This window comes from Gymnoscopelus microlampas (genome assembly GCF_963454915.1).
Source record: "Gymnoscopelus microlampas genome assembly, chromosome: 4".
Classification (NCBI taxonomy): Eukaryota; Metazoa; Chordata; class Actinopteri; order Myctophiformes; family Myctophidae; genus Gymnoscopelus; species Gymnoscopelus microlampas.
Window position 1 is genome coordinate 46,569,614 of NC_139941.1, and position 25,907 is coordinate 46,595,520.

General features: G+C 41.2%; 1 protein-coding gene across 1 annotated transcript in view; it reads right to left on the bottom strand.

The window, feature by feature from the left end:
* Positions 1-25,690, bottom strand: part of citb (citron rho-interacting serine/threonine kinase b) — a gene marked incomplete at its 5' end in the record, with an annotated part of 63,629 nt that extends 37,939 nt beyond the window's left edge. Inside the window, 11 exons of the mRNA XM_084055522.1 lie at positions 123-297; positions 685-794; positions 2,352-2,468; positions 3,668-3,763; positions 4,855-4,980; positions 9,319-9,459; positions 11,064-11,117; positions 13,080-13,133; positions 14,003-14,173; positions 24,154-24,273; positions 25,547-25,690. Of these exons, the coding sequence (XP_083911648.1) occupies positions 123-297; positions 685-794; positions 2,352-2,468; positions 3,668-3,763; positions 4,855-4,980; positions 9,319-9,459; positions 11,064-11,117; positions 13,080-13,133; positions 14,003-14,173; positions 24,154-24,273; positions 25,547-25,690 (1,308 nt within the window). The remainder of the gene's footprint in view (positions 1-122; positions 298-684; positions 795-2,351; positions 2,469-3,667; positions 3,764-4,854; positions 4,981-9,318; positions 9,460-11,063; positions 11,118-13,079; positions 13,134-14,002; positions 14,174-24,153; positions 24,274-25,546) is intronic.
* Between the last annotated feature and the right edge of the window lie 217 nt (positions 25,691-25,907).

Consider the following 25,907-nt stretch of genomic DNA (forward strand, 5'->3'; position numbering starts at 1 on the left):
ATCCACACTTCTCTTGCACTTACTCCTTTACTCTTCTCCCTCTCATCCTCTCCCCTCTACTTGTCTTCTACCTCTCTGTTATTCTCCCGACTTAAACCCATCTCCCCCCTCTCCTCCATCACCTCTCTGAGCCTGGTTTCCAGCTCCAGCACGCGGCTCTTGTTATTTTGCTCCTGCTGGCTCATCTTCTCCAGATGTTCCTCCAGCTTGGCGTTCTGGGCCTCCAGTTTCCCAGCCTGAGACTCCAGGTAGAACTTTTGCTGTCGGAGCTCAGAGATCATCTCTTCCTGGGCTTTCCTAACAGGACAACACATGATATTTATTAATACCATGGTAACCACAAATAAAAAGATGCCTACATTAGGGCAAATATTCCACTTCAGCACTTTAGGGTGGTGCTGGATGCAGGTGGAGTGGATTCAACCCGAACGTCCGTTCTAGATTCTTGGAACCTTGGTGCTTTCACATAACCAGCCGCAAACCGGCTTGCGTTTCCTCCAGTTTCAAACAGGACCATTGCAGGAGTCCACAGTTGCCCCAAGTTCGATTCCAGGCCTGGCCAATATGTACTACACTGGTTAGTTTAATTCAGGGAAAGAGTATGTGTTTCTTTTATTCTGCAAAATCAACATACTTTACATATTATATTGTAGTTCTAATACTAAATCATTATTTGTGACTTACATGTTTTTCTGTGTGTAGATGCTGCTGTTAGCTGCCAGTTTGTTGGCCTCAGACAGCTCAGCAATCCTCTGCTCCAGACTGTTCATCTTAGAGTCCATGGCGTTGATGGTCTGAATGGAGAGCAGTGGATAATACAACATTTTAACCACTTGAACCTTAGCATGCCGATTGCAGTTGGAACAAACGCAGATATAGCCGAGCTGCAAGCTCACAATGCATTGCAACGCGAATAGCTGTGAGCTTGTAGATCAGCTATTTTTGGTGATGATATATGGTGTAGAGGGGGAAAAAAAGAGCAGACCAAGTACAGAGCCAACTCAGGTCAAGTTAAGAGGCTTTAATTGATAAAGCCAGTTATTTCAGACAGGCTTATCCACAGCCTAATCCTACCCCTTTCTCAAAGTCTATTGAAGCTACAATCAATACATTTGATGTCATCTCCTGACTGAGAAAGGTAATTGCAACACCTGGGATTTGAACCTCCCGGGTGGGAGACCGAGGCTCATTGGGCTCATGAGCTTCAGGCATGGCCACTTGTCGGCACTGGATTTCTTGTGCACACAGCAAGTAGGCCATAGTTGTTTCCTTTTTTTCCTACCCCATACTGTATGTTTTATACTTTTTGAAATATTTTACTTTAATTTGATAATGGAAGTCAACGGGCCTCTTCCAAATTTGGAATCATACATCATAGTCTAATGCAGGGGTCTTCAACAGGGGGTCCGGGACCCCCAGGGGGTCCTCACAGTTACTACAGGGGGTCCGCCAAATCTTTGTGTGATTTGATTTTATTTTTACATTAACCACTTGAACCCTAGCATCCCTTTTCTGAAGAGAACTTTAGCCAAAAATAGCAGATCTACAAGCTCATAACGCCTCGCAGCGTTATGAGCTTGTAGATCGGCTATTTTTGGCAAAGAGTTATAGGTTTAGAGGGAAAAAAGAGCAGCAAATGTTTATTTGAAACACAATTTTATACGATATAGAGGGGGTCCCTGCTTCATCTCTCTCTCAGCTAGGGGGTCCTTGGCCTGAAAACATTGAAGACCCCTGGTCTAATGTCTATGATGTCAGTCAGAGATGACTGACGTCACAGGCTGGCCACATGGAACCACACTGTTCCTGTGTGGATCCCGAGATCAAAATGACGCTATTTCTTTTAATAGCTCAATGCTATTGGTCACACTTTACACCTCTCTGTGGGTTTTACAAATTATTTAACCACTTTAAAAAATGTCAGGGACGTGCATAGATAGACTCTAGGTGGTGCTGGAGCACCTGCCCTTTGCCCTCTTGACCAGAAGTGCCCTTTCAGTTTACAGCAGGGGTCTTCAACAGGGGGTCCGGGACCCCTAGGGGGTCCTCAGAGTTACTACAGGGGGTCCGCCAAATCTTTATGTGATATGATTTAAATTTTTACCATAACCACTCGAAACCTAGCATCCCTTTTCTGAGGAGAACTTTAGCCAAAAATAGCAGATCTACAAGCCCACAACGCCTCGCGCTGCAAGGCGTTGTGGGCTTGTAGATCGTCTATTTTTGGCAAGGTGCCCTTTTTTTTTTACTTGAGCACCTGCCCCTCAAAATGTCTGTGCACACCACTGAAAAATGTCAAAACATTTAAAACATGGCGGAAAAAGGCAAATCTACAGGCTCACTGCTCTTACCGCCTTCTGCTCGCTGATGATGCTGCATTTCTGCTGTACCTCCTCTTCGTACTTGATCTGACTGGACTCCAACATCTCCTTGTCAGCCATGTCTGCCTTCATCTGGGACTCCAGAATCTGCCCACACACAACCACACAACCACAGTTGGGTTACTGAAACAGACAGGCGAGTAAGAGGTGAGTGAGGGAATGGAATGATTCTCACAATGCTGCATTTATCTTGCCATGACGGCAAAATACATAAATGATGCATGAGATTTTGATTGCACACAATGTTCAGAGAATAATAAGTCCAAAATGTGAACGTATTCTAACCATAACAGTCAGTGGTGGAAAAAGTACTCAAATTCTTTACTTAAGTAAAAGTACCAATACTGCAATATAAAAATACTCTGTTACAAGTAAAAGTCCAGAATTAAAAAATGACTTGTACAAAAGTATTGGCATCAAAATGTCCTTAAAGTACCAAAAGTAAAAGTACAAAATATTTGAAAATAGCCGATCTACAAGCTCACAACGCGTCGCAATGCGACGCGTTGTGAGCTTGTAGATCTGCTATTTTCAAATAGCCTATGTATAAAATAGGGCTGAAGTGGTTCATGTATGTTTCATTATATATCATAGTTTATATCTGAAAAGTAACTAGTAACTAAAAATTGTAGTGGAGTAAAAGTACAATATTTGCCTCTGAGATGTAGTGGAGTAGAAGTAAAAGTATTGGAAATTGGAAATACTCAAGTAAAGTACAAATACCTCAAAATTGTACTTAAGTACAGTACTCAAGTAAATGTACTTAGTTACTTTCCACCACTGATAACAGTTAGAATAAAAAGCATTAGCAGGCGTAGCTGGTTTGGAAGATGATTAAAATGTATACTGTAAGAACTATAAATATATAATGTTGAAGAAATAAAATAAAATAATGTATACTATATTGCCATCTTTTGGCAGGACTACACAATATAAACTTGTGAATATTGCGCTACCTGCAAACAGCCAGTGATACTGTAAATGTTTGGACATCCTGCATATAAATGGCCTGTTCTAGTTGCATGCTAGTGTCGTGCATCTAAAATAGCCAATTTATAAGCCCACAATACGTTATGCAACGTGTTGTATATGTATTTGCATTTCAATTATAGTTTTCATTTTCAGTGTTAAGAGGCCAATATCAAATTTATAATATCTTCTTCCACTTGAACTGTGAGTGACTGAAGCGGACTCCATTGCAAACCCCAATACCAACAACCATGGATACGGAAACACTTCCATGAGCCAGAATCATTCGCCGTTTTCTGTGTGCTCTGAGACTCCACCTTGATCTTGTCTTCATAGAGCTTCTCTTTCTGTTCCAGGAGTGTCTCTACACGCTGGGCTGCAGCTTGTGTCTCCCGGAGATGTTCCTCCAGCTCCTACACATACACAAACAAACAAAAGCAACACAGACCACCAGTTTTTCATGGCCTGAAGGTTAAAGAGGACATGAGTGAAGTCACAGGTTTGAACACTGTAGGTTAATTCATGTACTTTAGCGAGACATTAAACAACTGATCTGTCTCAGGGCTTCTGGTGACCCTATGCCCTGATCCCATTGATGAGAAGTAGTAGTATATATACTGTATGTATGTAATGTATGTAATGTAATGTATGTATGTACAGTATACAGTATATGTATGTACTCAACTGTATACAGCATGTGTCATTATGGGATAATAGAGTACAGCATGACGTGCTTCACTGGACACGAACGACTCATAAAACTCTCAAAACAAAAAAACAAAACAAAACAAAAATAAATCTTTATTTTACTCCTCACTGTATCTTATTTAAATTTGCAGTCAACATGAACATTTGGGCTACATAACCAAATCTACTAACATGCCACAAATAAAATGATCTGAAGGTGTTTATTCGTCTTTAATTGCGCCACCAGGAGGCAGATTTTTGCAAAACACATTCTTTGATATTACTCCTACAGATTTTGTCCAAACATCACACAAATCGGTACACATTATCTCTATAGTCATGTCATCAAGGCGGACCTGTCCGATCTTTCATATTTCATCCTGATTGGCTAACATTAACTTGTACTACCTGGCCTGGCGGGGCTGTTCTCCGAGAGGCAAATTCTTATAGTTTCTACTCTAAAATTGTAAATGTTGTGGATGTCAGTGCACTTGTTAGGGATAAACATATTTATAATAAACAAAAAGCACCTAAGAGAAATGCTACATCTGACAAAATCCAGAGAAAGGAGAATGCTTAAAAGCTCAGTGCAAATGAAGAGCTCTTTCTTTGTTTAAGCCTATCTTATTATTTTTGTCTTTAAATCTCTTTTCACGTCTTATAAAAAGCACCTTTAATCACCGTCCCACCTTATTATGACATATACAGTAGGTCCTTAGCTAGGAATTGAACCCAGGACTATTGCAGTTTGATGATCAATACATGAACTGGTTGAGGTACTGTAGCAGTGTGCTAATGGAAGACTCCCAGGCCTCACCAGTATCTTATCTGACATGTGTTGGATCTGCTGGGCTTTGCCCTGGATGTCCTCCTTCAGTTTAATGTCCCGACGCTCCACGATCTCCAGCCTCTTCACCTGGTTCTCCAGAGTCTTTCTGCCATCCTTTGCAGACACACGCACACACGCAAACCATGCATGCACACACACACACACACCCACACCCACACACACACACACACACACACACACACACACACACACACACACACACACACACACACACACAATTTATTCATGTCCACATAAGAGATACAAGGGGTACAAGTAACGGCGTCTTCGCCATATCTAGTGGCTACCAAATGATAGAAGAGATTGCACAGAAAGGTTTTGGAAGCCTATGTCCTAGGCAGCCAAAGATAAACACAAGTACATTGCACCTATAACCTAGCTCTGTGATGGTATGGAGCAGTGGCTGGTATTTTTTTTTTTTTTTTTTTATTGATTTTTTTGTGACATACATGACATCTACTTTCACACACATTCATACACATATACCCCCCCGTACTTGCTAAAAAAATAAATAAAATAAAAAATGATCACATTGTTTACACTTTCTTAAATAAAATAGATAAATTAATAAAAAAATAATTTTCAGTTTTCAGTTTCCTTCTCTCTCAAATAATAATATCCATAACGTTCATATATGTTTCCCACAGTTGGTCAAATTCATTTTGCTTTCCCCTAGTTATGTATGTTAATTTTTCCAGTCCAATACAACTCATGAGTTCCTTATGCCATATCCTTAGTGTTGGTATCTCCATATTTTTCCAATATAACGCTACAGCTCGCCTGGCTTGGAGGAGTCCGAAATCCAATATTTTGGTCTGATTTGGACTTTGTACAAAGTTCTTAGGGTAGATTCCCAATATACACAGTTTCGGACTTGCAGGAACTATACATTTAAATACATTTGACAGACATTTTATGATTTCTTTCCAAAATATCTGCATCTTGGGACACTCCCACATACAATGAAATAACGTTCCCTTCTCAATTAAACATTTAGTACAGACATCTGGAATGTTAGCGGACATATGATGGAGTTTGACAGGAGTTATATACGTTCTCATTAACCATTTATATTGGAGTAATTTAAATCTTGTATTTATTGTCTGCTTTTGCGCTTTTAAACATGCCTGTTTCCACTCATTGTCATCAATGTCTTCTTGAATATCTACTTTCCAAGCATTTAATTTATCTATTGTCGACTCAGTACTGTATTCAACTAGTAGATTGTAATATATAGAGATGTGTCTTTTCCCCTCTGAATTTAATGTTTTCTCCAATGTTGATAGGGGTGGTATATACATAATTTGTTCACATTTTGATGACATAAAGCTTTTTAACTGTAGATATTTAAAAAAATGTTTATTAGGGATCTGATATCTCCGACATAAATGTTCAAATGAGAGCATAACTCCGTCTACATAGAGGTCCATTATTTTCTGAATACCTTTGATATGCCACAACTTAAAGCCACCATCTTTTTTAGCAGTGGCTGGTATTTAATGATTTTGGTCATAAAAGCTTCCTCTAAGCTAGAGGCCAAAGGTGCAGGCCACTTCAAGAATGGAAACTGATTTGGAGCCAACAACATCTGGAGTATTAGCAAAGAGATGTGCAAAGATTTCAAGATTATCAGTACAGAGTTGAAACATGGAAGGTTTGACACAGGAATGTTATATTCTCACCGACAGTGTGAAATATTTGGATATATGTCCTTTGTTATGAGATCAACTATTCTGTTGTGGTGTGCTGGTGTAAAGCCCTTTATAAGCAGCCATTAAGACTGTGTGACATGGTTTCTGTAACAAGCCCTGTGGTGTGACGCAAACAAAGAGGTATACATGGGGAAGACAAGCAGGTTTTGCCTGAAGTTTAAGTCCAGTCCAGTGTTGTTGTTGCTGCTGAAGTCGAAACAGATCCAGCAGGGTTCGCCGAGCGCCTGTGGAAGTCAGCAGGTGAGTGTGTCCACCGTAGGTCACTGTTGCTCTAGCCTTTGCTCTAACAGAGGTTAGGAGTTCAGTTATTATGTCCTCATGCAGAGACCCCCACAGTCTCTGAGTCAGACCGCACCAGGACCGCACCCACTCCAGAGACACTCCAGTTTGGACATAAACATTGTTCAAGTCCGGCCAGTCCGATGAAACTCCAAAACCCGGGGAGCGAATGTCCAGTTTTCTACTGTGTTTCCTTTTGAACCCAAGGAAGTGGGGCTCTGACTCTCTGGCTAAGGGACCTTGTATCTCCTTAGATCAAGGAACAGGGAAGATCTGGCCAGCTCCCTAACATCCATATCATCATTATTCAGCGTGCTCAAAAGACGGTAAATGCGGTGCGTGTGTCGCGCGCACGCGCACACGCACACACACACACACACACACACACACACACACACACACACACACACACACACACACACACACACACACACACACACACACACACACACACACACTTATCTTACAGTATATCTTTACAAGCTTCAAAGCCCAGATTTGAACTCAGAAGATTCTAGAAATGTGGACATGGTTATGGTCCAACTTGGAGAACATAATGTATTCACAAAGAGCTTCTACTAAGCCTGAAATTTACATTTCAAGGGAAAACTGATGATGTAGTAGTCGGATGTGTTTGGCTTGTTAGCGATACACCTCTGGATATAAGCCTCATTATCCAACGTTTGTTTTTTTGTTTATGTATTTTTATAAATGTCTTCAAGGGCCAATTAGTATTCAGCTGTGATGATTTAAGAGGTCTTCAGGTCTCTGATTGAAACCGGACACAGAGATTTTCTTCCATCTGACCCAATTTCATAACTTAACCTATGCTAATTACCACATTTCGAGTGCGTCATGTCATCTAAGAAATTGGAATTATTCATAAGACCACTTGCAGCGTCTGGTGCATAACATAATGAAATATTACTCAAATGAACATGAACACATGTTGGACCAATTTTGTCACAGCAAATTAAATCTGTGTGTGACAGGGATCAACAAGGAGAAGCTACCATTTCTGCTCAGTAATATAATATCATTTTGCATTTTCACATGCTCTGTAGACCACTCTGGTTGGATGTTTGGATAGTTTGAATAATCAGTGGTTCCCAACCTTTACAGGCCGCGACCCCTCAAAATAATCATATTTGAACTGGGGACCCCCCACCGTGACAAGCACTTGGAATTGTAGGAGTTTAGGCATTACATTTAACTCCGTTCCACGGATACATATTGTGAAAATAACAGATAGCAGCACCAGTTTATATATATAGTTTGTTGATTACCTTTGACTGCATGGCCTTTTTTCATTTCATGTCTTCTTTTTTTATGGTATTAAAAAGGTCTTAAAAGTCCTTAAATTGTCACTTTACTGTCATCTGGGACCCCCAAAAAAATTATGTGTTGACCCCCCTGGGGGTTCAGACCCACAGGTTGAGAACCACTGGAATATATGACCCATGAATAAACATAGAGCTTTTTTTAGGAAAACAAGATGCACCCAAAACTTGGCCTGAAACTTACAAAAACAAAGTTTGTAAACAGCACAAGGACAACTCTGAGCCACTAGAATCAATGGCAAACCACTGGAGAACCAATTAGCAAAAATGCCAGTGCCAGACAGATTAGCACACTAACAATAGCCAAGAAGTAAACTCTGCTGTTATGGCTTACCATGGTCTGGTAGTGATGTTTTGATCCAGAATAGCAATTAAACTTTGTTTTTGTCCTACAAAAGAGAATAATGTAGGCTCCATGTATTGACGTTGGGTAATATTAGAAAAATATTTTATTCTGGCTCCAAATAGATCTTTGTAGAAGAAGAAAACATAACACAGTAACATATTTAATCAGACCAGGGAAATAAGAAAAATACTGTAAAACATAAATTGAAAGTCTGCTGAAAATGTGTGGATAGTTCAGCAGGGTTGATAAAGCACAGTTACAGCTTCACAATTCAGTTACAAGCTTTCAAATAGGGCACTGAAATATATATGCATTGAGTTATCAACACTTCCAGTCTTCTTCATGCTGTGGTCAAACATGACCTCCCGGTACTTTTCAAAGACAGTTTGTCATAAATATGCATCACGCTTTTCAACGCTTCAAGGGACTTGAAGGTAGCAGTGGCTCAGGAGGCTCAAGAAGTAAAGTGTGCGAATGTAATCATGTAATGCGCATTGTAAAACACTTAGACATGCAGACAATTTTCCATTTACTTGAATGTGCTGTATACATACATGTACAGTAAACAGATAAAAGCATAACGTACGTGCGTGTGTGTGTGTGTGTGTGTGTGTGTGTGTGTGTGTGTGTGTGTGTGTGTGTGTGTGTGTGTGTGTGTGTGTGTGTGTGTGTGTGTGTGTGTGTGTGTGTGCGCGTGTGTGCGCGTGTGCGTGCGTGCGCGTGTGTGTGTGTGTGTGTAGAGGTATGCATGTACCTCTGTCTCCCGTAGGCGTCTACGAAGGCTGTCACTGGAGTCCTCCTTGGTCTGTAATCTTTCCAGCTCTCGCTCCATGCGTTCTTTGGACATTCTGATACTATGGAGTAGATCTGTAGCTTCTGCGCTGGCCTTGACTGTCTGTGATGAAAAAGGAGAGTTAACCGACAATATGTTGTGAACAACAACAACTTCTTATTAGACTAGGAAACTGCTATTTACGACTGCATACAGACCTTGATGATTGGTAAATTCCAAAATTCACCAGCCTGTCACAGAAAGAATGATTTGCCTGCCAACTACATTTTTTGAATAGAACAGGACCTCCAAATGATTCTTGGTGCCTAACCACTTTGGCAGAGAACCAATAAGCAAGTGGGTGCTGGCTAATGCACATTTTTCCTTCTGCAAAACAACAGTTACATAATTACTAATAAACAGATTTTTTCCAGGGAGGCTGTTTAAGCGAAAAACACTTATCAACAACGTGACCTACGGTGTGAAAATTTCGATGAACAGAATATAAGCCCCATTATATTCAGAATGGATAGGATATAAAAAAAAATACATTTTCTGTAATGAGGCAAAAGTATTTGATTGCTAATGGGGAGAAAATATGCGACTCAGGGTTTAATAATGCTAGTTGAATTTGTCCATTGTCCAATGATGAACATCTGGTTGATGGCACTGCAGGGCTAGTACGAGTCATTAGAGAAGATAGATAGAGAAACTGAGAGAGACAATGGAAAATACGCACAGGAGGGTGAGATTGAAAATAGAAAAAGATGGAGGGAGAGAGAGAGAGAGAGAGAGAGAGAGAGAGAGAGAGAGAGAGAGAGAGAGAGAGAGAGAGAGAGAGAGAGAGAGAGAGAGAGAGAGAGAGAGAGAGAATGGAACACAGAGTGAGATTGAAAACAGACTAGAAGGGTGCGCACATATCTCCTCATATCTGGCCTATACCCAGTGCTGCCTAAGTGGTGGGTGGCAGCCATCAGGACCAGAGGAAGCTGCGGGGGAAATAGCTTTTTACGACATACGGTTCAACTTTTCGCAATTGTGGCCGATTGGATGTATTCATGATCTAATACCTATGATACCTCTAATACCTAAAAAAGATGTTTGACGCTCATTGTCAAACGACTCCCAAGATCACATGTACCTAATTTCAGGAAAGATAATCGGTGACATTTGTCACATTTGTGGTGAGTTAAATCGCTTTGAGCTCTGCGCTGTGCAAAGGCCCCTCAATATGTGATTCAAAATGTGGGTTAATCGGATGATTCGTTCAGTATTTGGGGAATGTTTGTAACACAGGCTCATTTGGAAGCCAAAGTCGGTATGAAATATCAAAACTTGATATGACACATGTTTATTAAATGACTACAGAGATAATGTGTAGTGAGTTGTGTGAGATTTGGACAAAATCTGTAGGAGGAGTATCAAAGAGTGTGTTTTGAAGGAAATGCTAAATGAAGGAAAATCAACATACTTAGGTAGAATTGGATATTTTACTGTACGATCCACAGTTTACACAGTAAAATGCTGATGGAGCCTATATCTCCATCAGGAGATATAGGCCAAATGTAAAGCGGGCTGGTATAGCGCCTCCATGAGGCCAAAAATTTAGCCATTTCTGAGATTAGCCGTGCTCACACACACACACAAAAGTCCAAGTCTTGCCACGGACACATTTGTCTGTGTACGGGCGGACACATTGATGATCCCTGGTTCTCAGACAAAATTACCTTTGCCAGCTTCTCTTGGAGATCCTGAATCTTAGTCTGCTGCTCAGAATTTGTCTAGACAAAAGGACACAATTATATGCATATTGTAAGATATGGAAAATCACATTTTAAAGTCACTGTCGCTGTCTCCATCGGTCCATCCACAAATGTATGATTAAATGAAGTCATATAGTAGTTTACTTACAGACAGGTGACAAATTAAAGGAAAAACTTGAATAAACTAGTGGAGAAACAAAAAATGCAGATGCTTTCATACAGGTGTACTACATGATTACAAACAATTAACATCCTATCAGGCTCTGGTATAAAAAATCTGGGCAGGATCAGTTGATCTCGATTTTGGATCAAGATAGCAAGAGAAACATATGTACAATAAGTGGAGTGTGTAGACTTTTCAGCGTGCGACTCGCACACACACATACATATATAAATACCATTCATTACTGTGTTTATTTAAAAGATTGATAAAAAATACCAAATGGTAACACAACAGAGTGGCACCAAGTATAGCCTAATGTTTGGGTGCATTCGTAATACTCAATGAATTTGCTCCGATTTCAGAGCGCTCTGGTGTCGACGTCATAGGGTGCTCTGATATCAGTTCATTTATGAACGGCCGTTTTCAATTCCCGTCTTTGAAAATGCGTTCAAATGAACGGTAATTCATCCCATGTATAAACATAATTACAACCTGTTTTGTTACACATAGATATGTGTTGCACGGGTGGCAAATTCACATTTGAGAGTACAGTGGTGTAAAAACCATAGGCACTGTTCTACAGCAATGTGGAAAAAAGTGATACGTTCAGATGAGTCATATCACCATATTTTCCACAAGTGGGTGAGTGAGCATGTGATGTACACCAACAAAACAGTACAGGCCTGAATGCTTGACCTCTACAGTGAGAGGCTCCGGTGGCTTTGTTATGCTGTGGGAGGCATTTTTCTAGCATGGTTTGGGTCCACTTATCTCAGAGGCTTTGAGGGAAGGGTCCCTGCAAATCAATACGAAGTTATGCTGAGTGATCACCTTTATCCTACGTTGAAACACTTCTATCCTGATGGGAGTTGTTTCTTCCTGGATGACAATGCCCCGATCCACAGGGCACGAGTGGTCACTGAATGGTTTGATGAGTATGAAAATGACGTGAATCATATGCTATGGCCTTCAGAGTCATCAGATCTCAACCCAGTTGTACACCTATGGGAGATTTTGGATCAACGCGTTAGACCACCACCTTCATCAAAACACCAAATGAGGGAACATCTTTTGTTAGAATGGTGTTCACCCCTCTAGTAGAGTTCAAGACACGTACGCAGTGGTGGAAAGTAACTAAGTTCATTTACTTAAGTACTGTACTTAAGTACACTTTTGAGGTATTTGTACTTTACTTGAGTATTTCCAATTTCCAATGCTTTTACTTCTACTCAACTACATCTCAGAGGCAAATATTGTACTTTTACTCCACTACATTTACTTGAAAACTTTAGTTACTAGTTACTTTTCAGATATAAATTATGATATAATGAAACATACATTAACCACTTTAAACCTATTTTAGGCTATTTGAAAATAGCCGATCTACAAGCTCACAACGCGTTGCATCGCGACGCGTTGTGAGCTTGTAGATCTGCTATTTTCAAATATTTAGTACTTTTACTTTTGGTACTTTAAGTACATTTTGATGCCAATACTTTTGTACTTTTACTCAAGTACATTTTTTATTCTGGACTTTTACTTGTAACAGAGTATTTTTATATTGCAGTATTGATACTTTTACTTAAGTAAAGAATTTGAGTACTTTTTCCACCACTGCACGTACGTACAATTTATGTCAATGTAAAGGAAAGCTGTTCTGGCAGCTCGTGGTGGCCCACCACCTCACTAAGACACTTTATGTTGATATTGCTTTAATTTGTCACCCGTCTACAATATATATCCTCCCCTCACACATCACAGAAAACCATTGCTTCTTCAGTATGCAAACTCTGCAAACCAATGGATTAATGGACTACCTTTTCCAGTTTGGCAAGAAGCTCCTCCGTTTCTGCTTTGCCTTGCTCTTTCACCTGTGAAAATATGGGTGAATTTGTCATGTTGTGTCTAGGTTATCCATTATGTATATACGTATATATATATTTTACTAACATCCCTGTTCGGGGGCAAACAGTCTGCTATAAGAGCAGATCTACAAGCTCAGAATGCATCGCAACGCGACACATTGTGAGCTTGTAGATCAACTATTTTCGGCGAAGAAATTTAGTGTGTAGAGCAGGGGTCTTCAACGTTTTCAGGTCAAGGACCCCCTTGCTGAGAGAGAGATGAAGCAGGGACCCCCTACTCTATATTGTATAAAATTGTGTTTCAGATTAAAGTTTTTTTTTTACTTAGTCTGTTCTTTTTTCCCTCTACACCTATAGCCTCTTTGCCAAAAATAGCCGATCTACAAGCTCTCAACGCCTCGCAGCGCGAGGCGTTGAGAGCTTGTAGATCTGCTATTTTTGGCTAAAGTTCTCCTCATAAAAGGGGATGCTAGGGTTCAAGTGGTTAAGGTAAAAAAAAAATCATATCACACAAAGATTTGGCGGACCCCCTATAGTAGCTCTGAGGACCCCCTAGGGGTCCCGGACCCCCTGTTGAAGACCCCTGGTGTAGAGAAAAGAGGAGGGGGCCTAGTTTAGAGCCCTTTGGATTCCGTTCAACTAAGTTTAGGGTTTAAGTGTTAATGCAATCAAACATAGCGGCAACATAAATAATAAAAGTTAATAAAAGTTAGGTGATTTTAGACATGTATATAATTTGCCTCTTACATACAGTACCTGTACCAGTACCTGTACCTGTACCTGTACCCCCCTTCAGGCTCAAGAGTTACACCTAGCACTAACCGCATACTGTACATCTGTCACTAAATAAACTAAACGATGATTACACTCCAGACCTTCTGCATCCTGTGTTGGTAGTCAGCAGCCTTCCTCTTCAGCTCCTCACTGGTCTGTCGAGACTCCTTCAACTCAGCCTCGTACAGGTCACTGCGTCGACGGGCAGCCGATAGGTCCTCCTCCAACTGCCTGATGGCAACGCGCATCTCCTCCAGCTGGGCATGGTACTCCTAGAGAGAAGGGACGTGAGCGAGGAGAAGAGAAGAGGAGAAGAGAAGAGAAGAGAAGAGAAGAGAAGAGAAGAGAAGAGAAGAGAAGAGAAGAGAAGAGAAGAGAAGAGAAGAGAAGAGAAGAGAAGAGAAGAGAAGAGAAGAGAAGAGAAGAGAAGAGAAGAGAAGAGAAGAGAAGAGATATGCAACAGTGGAAAACAACATTGGAACTAAGACCCACGTTTATGGGAGGAAGTGTTGGAACAGAAGACTCATAAACACAATCCAACAAATACAACTTGGTTGGTGGCAGATCTAAAAGACATTGAGTCATTTAGCAGAGATAAAGGAAGCAGAAGGAAATCATTGAGTCATTGAGCAGAGATAAAGGAGGCAGAGGCAGAAAAGAAAATACAATACATATGAGCTGATATATTTTAGAGAGCTGTTGTCTGTTAATGAATTAGTCACAGCCAACAGGCTTCATCTCCATTTCCCTGTCAGATCACAAGGCAGACCGGCTTGTCAATCAGGATAATAACAAGTAGCATCCTCCTTAGTCAGACTGGTGCTGAACTGACAATAGAATATGACAAGCGAGACAAAAGGCATCAACAAGGGTGGAAGGAATATACTCAGAGTTCTATTATTACTTCATCATTTTCTTTAGAGGAAGCAAAAAACACAAATTTAGACAGTTCCATTTCTCAAAAAGTAACTTATCAAAATGTATTCAGAAGTTTTAAACCTATTTGTTACACCATTTGGACATATGACTAGGGGGTACAATAATTATTGTAATTGGTCCAGTGAATTGCCCCAGCTGCCGAACAGGCTTCAGTGGCTCAATGTCATTCGTTGGGGCAACTGTGAGTGTCATAGAGGAATGGTCTATGAGAGCCTGCGTTGTGCCATTTAGAAAACCACAGTTTTCCATTTGTAAAACTATAATTACAGTACATAAGGTGCGTGTTTGCTAGGTTGGTGTATAATGAAAAAAGAAAGGCAGGAGTCTATGGATCCATGACATTCATTTCTTACATGACGAGAGGTATTTGAACATTCAGTATAAGCTATCAGCAACAAGTGTAGGCTACTGTATTGAAATAAACTGCCCTAACCTTTTCTATATCTTTCTCTCCTCACCGCTTTGATCTCCAAAGACACACGGAGACATTCTTTCTTCTTCTTATTATGTAATAGATGTATAATTTGGCCCAGATCATTAATAAATATTTGAACGTCAAAGCTGAGTCCCTCGGTTCTCATCTACCATGTTGAACATGAGAGTTGTGTTGATTGTGTTGATGCAGTTTGCACACTGTTATGTCTCACTGGGTCACCAGTGATGTGTTGAGATTGTTATTGTCCTACTGTTCTGTTCGATTATGCTGCTGTGTCTTGCCTAGTGTTGGGAGTGTTGAGGGATTCTCGGATGGATTGCTCATTCTGTATGATGTTGTTGTTGTTGTGAAGCTAAGAAAGTAAAGTGAAGTTCTCCGGCATACAACTGTGTCATGGCCTGATAATTCACTGACATAATACACAGATTATGAATCCATATTGGTGCGCATCTTCATCCAAATGTGCTCTCTAAATACTAAGGAAATATCTGCGCTGTCAATACGCTTTAAGACAATTAAGCGCAATGGCTTTTTCAATTTTCTCACCGTAGGGCAGGCCTACATAAGATAGCAATTCACCAATTACAACTCATTTTAAGACCAACGCGTAGATGTGCAAGATAGGGCCCTTAAACTATGGAGAGCTGAAAGGTTAGGAGTAATACTTTAACAAGCTTTAGGAAAGGTATTAACATGAATTGTGGGTGTGTTTCCTTTACAGTACTGTAGGTGTTTCTGTGTGTTAGCATGAAGTTATCTGTACAGGAGCTGTCCATATTACAGCTCCTGTACAGTCCTCACTGTAAATGAAACACGCCCACAATTAATGTTAATACTGCTGTGTTTACCTGTGCAAATGGCTGCTGTGAAATGGGTCAATTACCCTGACCTGCCTCATTCCACTATAGCCTCTTATGATAGAATTAACACAAGAATATCTCCTTGGTAGGAAAAACACCAATACATCTCTATCTTCCCCTCTATCTTTCTTTCCCCTACCAAACAGAATAAGGCAGAAACGCACTTCAAAGGTTGTTTATGCCAGAGGTACAATGTATTCTTGACCCAGAAACGGCCATGGTGGTTAAAAAACAACAACTACAGTACAAGCCTTTGATAACAATCTTTAAAAAATGTATTTTGTGTTAGAGTGGTAGAGACTTGGCTTGGAATTTACAGGAAAGCGTGGTAATAGACAGCATGCGTCTTTGGTGTAGACTAATTAAGGCAACTTTGACGTCATATTGATTACATCAGGGAAGTCCATATATGTGGAATTGAGTTTTTTTCTGTGTTTTTTTGGAAATCCGCTAATCTGACCGACTTCCCACTCAGCTAATCACACCTTTGGGTCCTCGTCGATACGCATGCTGATTTTGAAGTTGGTCTGGCCCATATATATATACAGTATGGGCATATCGGTCGGATTGGCGGTTCTGGACAACCGAATCTCCATATATGCCTATATACAGTATGGTCAGATCGGCGGTTTCACACTGCACATACCCTCTGGTCTTCGGAGACACTCGCACGCACTACAGTTTCAAGTACACAATTGTTCCTTAGATTAACTTTTAGCTGTTTTCGAATTTGATGCTTTGTATGTTAATGTGAACCTTTCATTAATATCTTGAAAAGATGCATCATTATCAGTCCTCATGAACTACAGACAGATAGACAGACAGACAGACAGACAGACAGACAGACAGACAGACAGACAGACAGACAGACAGACAGACAGACAGACAGACAGACACGCATGCACACACACACAGATTCTGGGCATTTATAGTTAGAAATTCAGACATCCCAGAATCCCAACTGTGCTCCACACTGATCAGACATATTTGTATACTCACTTATACACCACACACTGTACTGTACACAGATTTAGACGCTATAGTGGAACACATCAAAGTTGAAGTACTGTAGGCTCTAGGCTGTGTGACTAAATGCTGTATTTTTATTCACTGCTGTCTTCAATCTTACACAGCAAGTGTATTAATTGAACACATTTGATTTTTACATGTAGGCTGTAGTGACACTATTGGGGACATAATTCACAATTGTGTCTTTAAGAGCCAAGAGCAGGGATTTATGTGTAATCAGGTAGTGGTGGGATGTTGATGTGTTACTGTGATGTGACGCGAGAGTGCGGTCTAGCCAACACCAACTCTGGACTCCTGTATAGCATCAGGGTCTCTGCCGTGTTGTTAGCTCCGCTGTCGCACCGCAGTGCATCTAGGCCCGGAGAATGCTCATGAGTTTCCCCCGATGGATGGTGTCAAAACTTAAGCTTTTTGGAAGTCAATGAAGGTGATCACCGCTGACAGGTTCCGCTCCTTGACTCCTTCCAGTATCCTCCTCAGAGCCAGTATCTGCCCGCCCTTTATTGTTATTATTAAAGTAATAAAGGGGCCTGGGCCGCTGGCATAGTGGTCCACGCACCTACTGTAGGCTCAGAGTAGCCTGACAGCGTGCCTCGGGTTTGAGTCCTCTCTCTCCATTTCCAGTTAGACTACTGTCCTATCAATAAAGGCATGAAAGCCAAAAAAACAACAAAAAATCTTAAGAATAATAAAGGGGGGCGCAGTTTGTGCACTCAACAAGAAAGGTTGTAGTATTTTCATTCCTACAATTCCACAAAAAGGGCTACAGTAGGCTGCCTTCCTTTCAATCTCCTCGAACAATTTACAAGCCTTGGTTGTTTTTATTTGCTTTTCTCTCTACGGTCACTGACGAGTGAATGTCTCATTACAATCTGTTATGTTTTCTGACCCAACACTGCATGCTTTCCTAATAGAGTATGATAAACACTACAGTCACATGACAGTGTGTGGGAGACAAGACGATGCCTTTCACGATGTAATGCTGGATTTAGCTGGCTTAAATATCCTGCTGAGAGAGAGGCGTTCATGGGAACACGGTGTAATATAATGTATTGAAGTCTCAAATGATGGGTAGATGACAGCCTAGGAAGTAGTGGACCAACTGTCCTCATAAGGATGAGGAATATTAGCTAGTTTCTCTGTGTACGGCAAGACACGTTAATTTGTATAGCACATTTCTACAACAAGGCTATTCAAAGTGCTTTACACAAAACATTAAGCATTAAGACATTCAGACACAGAGCATTAAGACCTCACTAAAAGGCAGTGGCAAAGAAAAGGGTCTTCAGCTTTGATTTAAAAGAACATGGTTGTAGCAAAACTGCAGTTTTCTGGGAGTTTGTGTCTGATATGAGGTATATAAAAACTGAAAGCTGCTTGTCTGTGTTTAGTTCCGACTCTAGGTTCAGAAAGCAGACCTGTCCCAGACAACCTGAGTCTGGATCAATCATGATGTAGCACAAGATCAGACGTATATACATCAGATGTATTTTGGCCCTAAACCACTCAAATGTTTTATAAACTAACAGTAGTATTTTGAAATTAATTATTGATAGACAGGGAGCCAGTGTACAGATCTGATAACTAGAGTGATATGATCCACTTTCTTGATTTTAGATTCCAGCAGTGTGCGTTCTGAATCAACTGCAGCCGTCTGATAAATTTGTAGAGACCTGTAAAGACACTGTTACAGTAGTCAAGACTACTGAAGATTAATGCATGGACAAGTTTTATCAAATATCCAGCTGAGAGATAAGTCCTTTAATCCCCTTATTCTTAAGGCGATAGTAGGGTGAATCCATAATTGCCTTAATGTGGCTGTTGAAGATTCAGGTCCATGACTAACCAAGATTTCTGTTAACAAATTAAAGAGGAGCACAGACTTTTAATCGTTCCTCCTTGGCTCCAAAAATGTTTATTTCAGTTTTGTCTTTTTTTTTTAATGAAAAACATTCCGGCACATCCAAGAGAATTCATTGCAGGCATTCAGAAGCTACTGACACAGGAGTTTGTTACTGTAGCCTGTTGAGAGTAGCAAACATTCATGGGGGAGAGCAGAAACATTTCTATATAACACGAGCTCCAACAATCAGAGACGTCGATGTTACCGGATGTTACACTTTAGCATTGTGGGTAGTGAAGTATTTCTCAGTGACATCGTGAAATAAACATGTTTTTTATCCAGTGTACGTCTACATTGGATTATTACGACATAACGGAGGCTGATAATGAAGTCCTTTACGAGGAAAGGCATGGCATTTTAACTTCCGGGCACTGGCTGCGAAGGCCTATTATACTTTATTGTATAATGGTGGCATAACAAAATAGTGAAAATAGCTGTTCTCACAACGTGTCACATCGCGACATGTTGATCGGCTATTTTCACTATATAATGATATATTTTTAACGTAATCGAGGCAAAAGTTTGAAATAATCGTGATACTGAATTGAAGACATATCGTCCAGCCCTACTTGAGATACACTGCATCATCTGTGCTGAGATGTGGATGAGATGTGGATTATAGATGTTATGCAATGGCTCATGCCATAAATTCAGTGCTTCTTAAACGGGGGGATCCAAGGCCCCACTACCTCATCGTGACAGCCTACCCACTGCAGCCCCTTCTCCTCTTCACTTCAAGGTATATGGATCTCGTTGCCATGGCAACCATTGTACGATAATATTCAGCGCCTGGTAACCAGTGAACAGTAAGAAAGATGGGGTTGTTGAAAGGTACAGTACCAGGGAGAAGACTTTTCATCAGTGGTGGAAGAAGTACTCAGGATTTTTTTACTTAAGTAAAAGCAGCAATACCACAATGTATACAAATACAATAAAGGCCGTTTCAGGCGGGGGACTACTGATGCAGGCGTTCTCGCTTGGATCAGCGGGGATCGCGCCGTGATCATTGTTGTTTTGTCCTCCTGCGTGTAGCGTGGAACAAAAGCTGACCACAATCCAGCTCTAGGCGTGTGCATGAAACGAGCACGAGCGTGAGAATTTCACGAGACCTCGCCCGCTTGCCTCTGCGCCCTTCAACTTCTCCGCGTGTCCCAAATAATCGCCCGCCTCTCATTGAAAATGAATTACTAGGCGTGTCAATCGCTCCCCGTCTGAAACGGCCTTAGTATTGTCATTAAAATATACTGTATGTACCAAAAAGTGAACATTTTACAAGGTTTTTTATAAGCTCACAACGCAGCACGATGCAACGCTCTGTGAGCTTGTAGATATACTATTTTCGAATAGACTAAGTATATAATAGGGCCTTAGTGGTTAATATATGTTTTGTGATAATAATCTAAATCTACAAAGTAACTAGTAACTAAAGCTGTCAAATAATTGCAGTAGAGCAAAAAGTACAATATTTGACTTGAGTAAAGTGAAAGTACCTCAACATTGTACTGAAGTACTTGAGTAAATGTTCTTGGTTACTTTCCACCACTGCTTTTCATGCTTTCACTCTCTTGTCCTTTCAACCTCACCCAGCCAACCAAAGCTGCATCTGTAGCTGTCGGGTAGAAATCTCAAATCTCCATATTTCAACTTTTTATGTTTTGTTTCGTAAAAGAATGCCCTACTGCATCATACAAGAGTGTCACACAAAAGTAGTGAAAGTAGCAGATCTACAAGCTCACAACGCGTGATGCGACGTGTTGTGAGCTTGCAGATCTGCTATTTTCACTATTTCAAAATAACAATAAAAAAGGAACGGTTTTGGACATACAAGGTTTCCACCCGACAGCGACGATTTGACGCTTGTCAAAAAGAACTGATTTTCTAGCTAACAATGAGTACCGACAATTAATTAAAGGCTTAATTTCCATTATTGGCAGCTCCATAATTACGGGGGCGTGTCCACACAAAATGCAGAAACAATCAAGCATGCACGCTCTCACTTACCAAGACACAGACACATCCTTACACACACAAGCACATGCTCACACACACTTCTTTCTACATGTACACACACTCAAAAGGACTACACAATGGAATACACATGGACACAAAATGTATGTGCGTGCACACGCGCACACACGCACACACACACACACACACACACACACACACACAGTGGCGTGCACAGACATTTTGAGGGGCTGGTGCTCAAGTAAATTATACTTTTTTTTGTTGACCTGGTCTGCTCTTTTTTCCCTCTACACGTAGTGGGCTTGTAGATCTGCTATTTTTGGCTAAAGTTCTCCTCAGAAAAGGGATGCTAGGTTTCGAGTGGTTATGGTAAAAAGAAAAATCATATCACATAAAGAATTGGCGGACCCCCTGTCGTAACTCTGAGGACCCCCTAGGGGTCCCGGACCCCCTGTTGAAGACCCCTGCTGTAAACTGAAAGAAAGTGCCCTTTTTTTCAAAAGGGCACTTCTGGTCAGGAGGGCAAAGGGCAGGTGCTCTAGCACCACCTAGAGTCTATCTGTACACGTCCCTGCACACACACACACACGCACGCACGCACGCACGCACGCACGCACGCACGCACGCACGCACGTACGCACGCACGCACGCACGCACGCACGCACGCACGTACGCACACACACACACACTCGCTCTCTGTCTCTCATCATCCCAGACATAATTCACGATCCAGAATGCAGAGAGTCCCTGAAGAAGACGCATTGAAGCAGCAGACGGTCTGCATAGACAATTTTGTTGCTGTCGGGCAGAAGCCGTACAGTACATGCCCAAAACCATTATAAAAGTACCTGCGTTCCAATGGATCCAATGCAGCTATTTAGTCGCAAGTTAATACTTTTCATTGGTTGAACATCTATAAAACCTACAGACAGACTTAACCACTTTCATCTTCACAATTCTTCCAAAATGGAAAAAATAGCTGATCTACAAGCTCACAATGCATCGCAATGCAATCTTGTAGATCGGCTGTTTTAGCTACTTTTGCACGACACTCCTGTACAACCTACTAATTCATAAACCCCCCCCTTCTTATATCTGACAAAAGCTGACACAGTGGATGAAAGCAAGTTGTGATTTTCAGCAACATGTTTAAAATTCCGGACAGCCTCCAAACAGACAAGGCCTCACGCCCCCCTCTATGATCTTTGGGGGAACCAGTGGGCTAAAGAGCCTGTCTGCACAGTAACATGGGAAAACAGCTGATCGAACCCATGACCTTTTGGTCGAAAGGCGAGTGCATGCTCTTCCGACTGAGCTACCCGGGCCCATTAAGACTTTTCTATTAAAACTCACATCTCCAATTTTATGAATATCCATAGATCTGTTGAGAAATAGCGTTCTTTTCTTCATTCATGAAGAAAAGAACGCTTGAAGAAATGTCCTATTACAGATGAAGATGTGAACATACTGTACTGACTTCAAAGGCTTTGAGCCAATTAATTCTCCCAGTGGTGAATAAGAAATAAGCAATTCCCGAAACACACAAAAAAAAGGTTCTACGATAATATTAATCATAATTATAATAATAATAACATATGCATAATAAGGAACATGGCATAATAAGGAACAGGGCATAATAAGGAACAGGGCATACACCTGAACTTATTGTGGCTGTTTAAAGTTACAGTATACTGACTTACTGCACCCTTGTAGGAAGCGACAGACATCTCACACATGTGCCTGTGTAATTACCACTGATGGAGTGGGCTGGCACCGTTCTCATCTCACATTGGGGTCACACACACACACACCCGACGCCATCACCTGCCCTGCCCTAAAGCCCAATGTTAAATGTTCCGCAACTCTTTGTCTACAGTATACTGTAGCGCACCACCTACAGTACGTAGATACACTGCGGCGTGACAGCGGCGCTAACAACACTGCAGAGCTCAAGACCCTGATGCTAGACAGGAGGGTGTGGAGGGCAGCGATTCAGGAGTCCCGAGTTGGTGTTGACAGGTAACTGATGGATCCTTGACTGTAGCTGTCAAGAATCCATCTACTGTATATATCTATCTATCCATCCATCCATCCATCCATCTATCCATCCATAAATCCATCCATCCATAATACATTGTATGCTGAACATTTTGAAATATGATGTGTGTGGCAGCAGACTGTATTCACAATCTCTGGAACTCATAAAGAGCGAGTCAGTTGAGCTCCTCAACTGCTTTGTCTACGCTGTAGCTATTTCTATTAGCAAAAAAGAGAGAAAGAGAGCGACATGGAGGAGCGAGAGACAAAGAATGATTTGCAACATTTGGTGAACTTGGTTCAAGTCATTTGCTTCATTATTCTGTTTGTTTTGATGAGGCTTTGTTTTGATGTTTCTAAAGGGGAGCTTTCTAAACCCTGTGGAAGGTTTTGTACCTTATTTGCATAAACGCATCATTTTTCAGTTCTGCGTGGGCTTATGAATGTAATTTACAGTTTTATTAGATGGTACGGTCTTGAGCGATGGGAGAGATTTGACATACAATAGTAGACAGGGATTTTTTGTACCAAAGGCCGCAAACCAGAACCCACAAAACTGAAAGTACACAGAGTGCGTATTCTGCACAGTGAAATCCTCAGTGTTAATTTATCAATTTGTAACTCAAGAGTTTACAAATGGACCCAAATGGTCCAAATAGGGTCAATTTGGATCTATTTGTACACTCTGAGTTAAATCTGCAACGTATGTAATGAATACATTTTTATTTTAACTAATCTGTATAGTAGATTAGGCAAATACAATGAACACATCTACATTGGTTGAAGGTGGTCTCCCTTCTCTTCCATTGAGAATTTTAGACCCTCACTGGTTGTAGTAGTACTGCCTAAAGCAGTGGTTCTCAAACGTTTTCACGCCAAAGACCCCCAAATTGATAAATATTTGGCCACGGACCCCCATCTGAAAATATGTTGTGCCAGGGACCCCCAGAAGCAAAGATTTGTGTTAGAAAAATAAATGTGACACGTCAGGAGCTTGTAGATCTGCTATTTTCACTAGTTTGGGTCCTGGGGAAATCGTAATATTTCTCGAGCTAAAAACCATGCAGTGTGCTGTAGTACCTGCTCTTTGATCTCCTGCAGCTTGTTGCTCTGCTCCCTGATGTCATGGAGGAGCTGCAGTGCTTTATCGTCCTCCTGGGACACCTCCATACGGGCCTGCTCCAGACTGTGCTTCAGACTCTGCAAACAGTTCATCCAATAAATCCATTAAAAAAACAAATTCACGATTCATGATTCATAATTTATGCCCATTTTGGGCACGTCATTATAGTCAAAACAAAAACGTAAAGATTGCCGATCTACAAGCTCACGTGATGTGTTGTGAGCTTGTAAGATCTGCTATTTTAACTATTTTAACATAAAGTAACGCTTATGTAGCTAATTGATTCGTTGATAATATAAAACATGTAAAAAAAAATGTTTACAGTGTCACTCACTGATAAGAAAGAAAAACTGAATGTGACTTTTAATGCGCTTCCTTGTACACACACACACACACACACTCACTCACTCACTCACTCACTCACTCACTCACTCACTCACTCACTCACTCACTCACTCACTCACTCACTCACTCACTCACTCACTCACTCACTCACACTCACACTCACACTCTCTCACACACACAGACACACACACACACACACACACACACACACACACACACACACACACACACACACACACACACACACACACACACACACACACACACACACACACACACACACACACACACACACACACACACCCCTATGTCCATGTGTGCACACCATAGACAGTAAAACGTATGGACAACGTTACGGCCATAGACTCTACAGACCGTAAATTAATCCTTTACGGAGAGAAGGGAGAGACACGCAGCAATGGTCGTCAGGATCAGGAGTCAAACCCGCAACGCGCTGTCAGGCATTAGAGCCTATATGTGGCATGCGCCTGGAGTGGACCGCTAGGCCAGCGGGCACCACTGCAGCCTATTTTTCAACGATTTCAAATCTGCCATCTTTCTATATCCTATGCACTCGGAAATTAATGCTATTGGTTGGGACCAGAGCGGGGGTGGGGAATGAAGACTTTCAACGTGCGACTAGAAGCATAAAGTATATATGACAATGTTTATTAAGGTGATAAACTCAAGTGTAAAGTTCGGCAAAAACCTATCCGCTTGAATGGAGCTTAATTACTTCTGACACCAACAGGGGTGAAACAGCAAGACTACAGGCCATTCATATGAACTGTCTCTTCCTATGCACCCTCAATTTACAACTCGGAAGCTGGCCCCTTGGTGCATACAACATGTACTCACACATGTGCATGCGCGCATGCCACCCATGCACAGAAACACTCGCGCACACACACGTGCGGACACACACATCACATGTACACACACACTTGCAGGCATGCACGCACACGCACGCACACGCACACCTCAGGGTAATAACATATAACTTACACTGCACTCAGTGATGTAAGTTGCCAAGTCCTGTTCCAAGATGGTTCTCTGGGTTTCTGAGGCCTTCAACTCCACGTCCTTCTGCTGCAGCACCGACTCCAGGTCAGACATCTTTCTCTGGACCAATGAGATCTCCTGTTCCATCTGGGATCCAGAGCAACACCAATCAGAATTATGCTTACTTTATACTTCGTCGTACAACGGTGCCATGTGCCAAAAATTGCCGACCTACAAGCTCACAACATATTGCATCATGAGCTATTTTAGCTATTTTTTTCGATTGGCTAATTTTGGTGCGCAACACCGGCACGTGACGAAGTATAAATCATGCTTTAGAATCAGAAATGTTCACAGTACAATA